The 5,561-nt window shown below is 37.4% G+C and overlaps 1 protein-coding gene across 1 annotated transcript; it reads left to right on the top strand.

Annotated features, from left to right (window-relative positions):
* The first annotated feature begins 1,261 nt into the window (after positions 1 to 1,261).
* Positions 1,262 to 5,251, top strand: LOC131788137 (protein adenylyltransferase Fic-like). The gene is made up of 2 exons (XM_059105206.2): positions 1,262 to 1,519; positions 2,895 to 5,251. Exons 1-2 carry the CDS (start codon positions 1,267 to 1,269, stop codon positions 3,989 to 3,991), a joined length of 1,350 nt encoding a protein of 449 aa, XP_058961189.1. The 5' UTR covers positions 1,262 to 1,266; the 3' UTR covers positions 3,992 to 5,251.
* Positions 5,252 to 5,561: the final 310 nt, after the last annotated feature.

Genomic DNA, 5,561 nt, shown 5'->3' with positions numbered 1-5,561 from the left:
TTGCAATAGAAATGAATTAAATTAAAATCTACAGTCTTTGCAGTAGTGACAGAGACACCTCAATGTTGCAACATTAGGGGGAGGGGAGGGGAGGGGGGGTCTATAGATGAATGCATAAACTTCTGCCAATAAGACAGGGAAATGGGGGCATGCTTAGTAGGACATTATTTTTTGTCTAAAAAAGTGACAGGGGTGGAAGGGTTAAAATCACCCTAGCACCTCCCTCTATAGTTTCCCTTATAGAGAGTATTGAACGCATTGGTCATTAACGGCTTTTAAACTGCTTCTTGCAGCTTGATTATGAGCCAAAGAGGCTGGTCATTGGAATTGTTTAAGAGTTACAAGATTGTTGTCAACATCGTGTAGTTTACATCAGGGGGAAACCCAAACTTAGAGATGATTGTTGGGAATTTTTCCAGGTGCATGAATTAATGGGAATTTCAATTAACCCTCAATAAATGTAAACATATTGACCATCCCCTCTGACGGACAAACGAAGTTATGTGACTTTCATTTTGAAAATATAGGTTTTTTCCCATCACACGGCGGATCCTAGATTAGAACCATCCCCTCTGACGGACAAACGAAGTTATGTGACTTTCATTTTGAAAATATAGGTTTTTTCCCATCACACGGCGGATCCTAGATTAGAGGTTCAGTTTGAAAGTACTGTCTACTCTTGGGGGGCACTGCACGTCAACACTCCTCCCCACTCTTCACATCTCCTCACCCTCTCCCCCTCACTCTTAAATTTCACACAATGAACGTCATGGAAATGATCCACACGGCAGGGAGAGGATCTGAGTAGACAGAGAATAAAAAATGAACTGAATGATTTGTCTTCCTTGCATCAGTTTAATTTTGGGGCTAAATCATTATCGTTCAAGGCTTTTTTTCTTCGTCTTTTGTCAAGTGAAATGATGAAAGAAAAAAGCGGGCCTAGTCTCCGAGACGGAAATGTCGGGAAAATACGGTTCACAGTTCATTTAAATTGCGAAAAATCTCATCTTCCTACAGAAACGATCAGTTGTTCGGTTCAGTTTATCAGTTTATTATCATGTTTAGTGATTAAGTGTTCTCTTCAGTTCTCTATGTTGTTCATAATTTAACGCCAATATTGCAGCCTATTTGAATTCGAGAATAGTAAATTTGTTTCCTACAGTTATAAAATCACATTTTTCGCGCGCCCTTGTACTCCCTCTCGACCAATCAAATGCGAGCACGTACAATAAGCGACTGGTAATCCTTCGGAAAGCAAAAACAAATATGGCGGACGGAGTGACGCAACTTTGTGAACTCTGCAACAGATTGCGATTATCATTGTTTACATCCTCGAAATTGAGAAATATGCCTCCTGTGTTTCATTTGATTCTTGCAAGCCTTACGGGAGTTGCTGTGGCGCTGATCGCGACTTACATTCCCTCAATATGGAGGCCGTGGTTTTGGCGTCCATCACTCGAATCATACGCACCTGGTTTCAATCTTGTCTTAGCACCACAAACCGCTTTAGTGGAGAAAAGTGAGTTTATCTCTAATCTTTATGGTGTGTTATTGAATTTAATTTATTGCTTGTAGTCCGTAGGAAGGTGTAGATGTAGGCACTCCTGCAAGAAATTATACGCATCACTGCTGAGTGTGATCCGAATTTGACATATGTTTTCGCTCGAATCTGAGATCAACTTCCTGTTTGTAACGGTTGATCTATTATCTTGGATCGAGATTTTCCTCTGACTTATTAGGTCTATATAGTAGCACGAAGAAGATATATCTTTTAGGGCTTAGAGGTAAACTCCTGTAACTTATTTTACGTTATTCCTCGGTTTTTCCCCTGACGTTATCCATGATTCAGTGATGTAAATAAATCACTACAAGCCTTTTCCGAAGCGTAATGAATTTGATGGTCGTAGATCCACTTCCTTTACACCAAGAGTGATGCAAGTCATTTATTAACGGTTTCAATCATGAGATCAAGATTTGTGGGAGAGGTTAAATAGTACGCGAAATCAAGAGTGTTTTACTTCATCAAGGGAAGTGTATGATAAACAGATGGTAACATAGTTAACACTGTGGTCTCAGTATCAAGAGGCATCAGTTTTCCAATGTTACGTACAACTGGGTATTTGAGTGTCTTGTTTGAAAGCCGATTAAACCAAATATGAGGTCAACTGCACACTGAAACACCACACTTTGCCATGACAGTTAATCTCAATTAGTCCTGGTCATGCCACCAGATTCTTAGTTGAGAAAGACAGAAATTTATATTTTACTAAGGAAAAAATATCTGAGAATCTGATTGATCAATCCCCTCTTCTGGCAAGTGTGTATATTCTTGTTGATAAGTGTTGAGAATTTTGTATCTTACCAAGCTCTCATATCAACACTCTTTTGCTGATAAGTAAGTCAATTGTCATCTCCTGTTTACTAGACATTGTATTGGTATTTTAGAGAGGAGTAACTTGCTGATCACTCCTGCAACTAAGAACTATGTTCAAACATTGAGAAAAAATCAAAATCAAAACTCCCAATTGTAATAGGGTTACATTACATAGAGCTAAATTGTATTCAGCATGATTTCTTGCGTGACTGGGTGTAACGTGGAAAGTGGTAGGGTCAGGGGATGGGAATTTGTACCACCTCCTGGTCAGAAGCCAAATCCTTGCAATGGGAGGTTCCTGTGATACTACCTAATCTGAAGGTATTTGAAAATTATTTGTCTTAAAATACATACGTTGATTATCTTAGTTGGGGCCTGAGGGAGATATAAATATCTGTGTTTTTTAATCAAAGTTTGCACACCCCTCCAATCATAAATTCCTGGCTCCACCCTGAAAAGGTTTCACTGCTTGTTGTATGCTACTAGTAAGCTGTAAATCTAAAACTGTTTTCTTCTACAGCTCCTTTGCAAGGGGAGGCTCTTCATGCTCTTAAACTTGCTTTAGAAATGAATGGTGAAAGAAAAAGAGACAAAGCCTTGAAACTTTTCAAACAAGCTGAGGCATTATCACCTCATCACCCTGAGATTCTTTTACATTATGGGGAATTTCTTGAAGAAGATGATGTTATTCATGCTGAGCATCTTTATACAAGAGCTCTAGCTGTTAGTCCTGAAAACTCCAGGGCAATGGCAAACAGAGGAAGGACATTACCCAAGGTACGACAGCTTGATCAGGAAATGCTTGATAAGATTGATAAGAAAAGAGATGAGCTCTTCCGTGTTCCAAAAGGAAGCCTAGCTATGAAAAGAGCAGTTACTGAGGCTTACTACAAACATATATATCACTCAAATGCCATTGAAGGTAACACAATGACATTATCAATGACAAGAGCAATTGTGGAAACAAGAATGGCAGTGCCTGGAAAGAGTATATTAGAGCACAATGAAGTCTTAGGGCTTGACGAAGCAATGAAATTTGTCAATGGGTCCCTACTCCAAAAACAAGAAAAAATTACATTAGATGACGTTGTTGAAATACACCGCCGCGTTTTGGGACATGCTCACCCTTTGGAAGCTGGTAGATTCAGAACCACACAGGTATTTGTAGGGAATCATGTTCCCCCCAGCCCAATGGAGATTGAAAGACATGTGAATGAATTTAATGAATGGCTTATGTCCAGAGAACCTGAAATGCTTCATCCCATAGAATTTGCAGCTCTTGCGCATTACAAACTTGTCTACATTCATCCATTTACAGATGGCAATGGAAGAACTAGCAGACTGTTAATGAATTCCATTTTGATGCGAGCAGGGTTCCCCCCAGTTATTATTAGATTTCAAGACAGATACAAATATTATGAATACTTAGATATGGCCAATCATGGTGATGTTAGACCTTTTATAAGATTTGTGGCCAGGTGTACAGAAAGAACCATTGATGAGTATCTGTCGGTAACAACTATTTATCCAGTGGGTCATGAGAAGCATCCAGAGTTGACTGATGCCCATGACATAAATAGTGAAGATACATTTAATGTGGATAAAAATTCACAATAATTAAATAAAAATTAGCTTGCCTTTTGTGCAGAAATATGCACAGATATTTGTCCACAGACATTTCTGTTCTGAGATGAGGATAGTTTAAGGAAAACTTTGAACTTTGTAGAACAAATGATGATGTTGAAGGGCAAATGTATGAGTAGATTTTTGTACCAACTGGAGGCTATTGTGTTTATTGTCCTTCAAATATTTGTGCAGTGCATGGGGAAATCTCAAGGAACAGCTTCCTGTTTGCTGCATGGGATGTTTTCTTTTTAGTGATTGCTGTTATGACTTTATGAACAAACAAACATGTTACTTCCTCTTTTGTAACAGTAGCTGAACCAAGTGCACACAAGCAAAATTATTTGATGAATTATAATATCACATTTATTCTGGTGATGTTAGGGATATTTTTTCAAATTACACTGCAAAGAACAGTTGTACTGTTAAAAATATTTAAAGAATATATACAGGAGGTGAAATTGAGATTCTTTTGTCCTTTTTTTTTTGGACAACCTTACTCAAAACAGCTGGATAACTGCACCTGTATGTAGTAACTCAGCAAAAAATATTAACTGAGCTGTATTTATAACCAAATATTGTACTAGAAAGGTCTATTTAATAGTTTAAAATGTTAATCATCAAAAAAACAATACACAGGTTTCAAAAATTAATGAGAATATATGTCAAAGTATTTTATTGAGAAATCAAAGAGGTCTGACCTACAGGTATCTTTTTCTACTTTAATTATCCACTCCTTCAATTCATTTCCTTCCCCTCCACACCCTCTGTGTGGTTTTATGACAAGTGATTCTGTATGCAGAAGAAGTTCAGTGCACAATTGCAGAATTCAGTTTGCAAATTGAGACTGTTAGACCACACATTTGTGGGTTTAAGAACCAGTTGGATTTGGGAATGGTTCTAGGAGCTGAGTGAAGTCCAATTCTATCTGTAATCCTTCAATTGATCACAGATTTGGAGAACAGCACAGTGGAGTCAGTTTTGTGAAGCAAGGAGTATGATTACATGAAGTCCTGTTACCAATTAGTCATGACCATTACAATTTAAAAAAAAACAAATACATTCAGGGGAAATGTCTCCAGTAAAGACATTATTTAAAGTTAAAAAACTTTTGGAAACTCCCCTGTTTTAATAGGAAAGTGCTTATTGCTATGGTAATTGTTATCAATTCTGTGATCAGTGGATTTAGCTAAGATGACTTTGTATGATTGGCTGCTTTAACTTTCTAAATACAGGTCTGAGTACAGCCAACTGTCCAATCACACTGTCTGATCACAACTCTACAAAATAATTGGTGAAAATAAAGCAGCTAATGCACCAATCACATTTGGGGAAATTGTGTTTTATGATTAATTTAGAAATTGCCTGTGATTTGCTTTACCAGCACTGTTTTCCTGTCAGGAGGAAAACTAAATCAAAACTATAATAATACCAAACAAATAAACAAAACCAAGAATACAAAGATAGTGAAATTTGAATTTATTTTTTTCTCCTTTGTTCTGTACCAATTTTCTGTTAATTTACAAATACAGCTGAGGGAGCACAAATCATAATTGTGTCAGAA

This window comes from Pocillopora verrucosa, unplaced genomic scaffold (genome assembly GCF_036669915.1).
Source record: "Pocillopora verrucosa isolate sample1 unplaced genomic scaffold, ASM3666991v2 scaffold_132, whole genome shotgun sequence".
In the NCBI taxonomy this organism is placed as follows: domain Eukaryota; kingdom Metazoa; phylum Cnidaria; class Anthozoa; order Scleractinia; family Pocilloporidae; genus Pocillopora; species Pocillopora verrucosa.
Note: the sequence above shows the minus strand (reverse complement) of the source record. Positions and strands in the feature narration are given on the sequence as shown.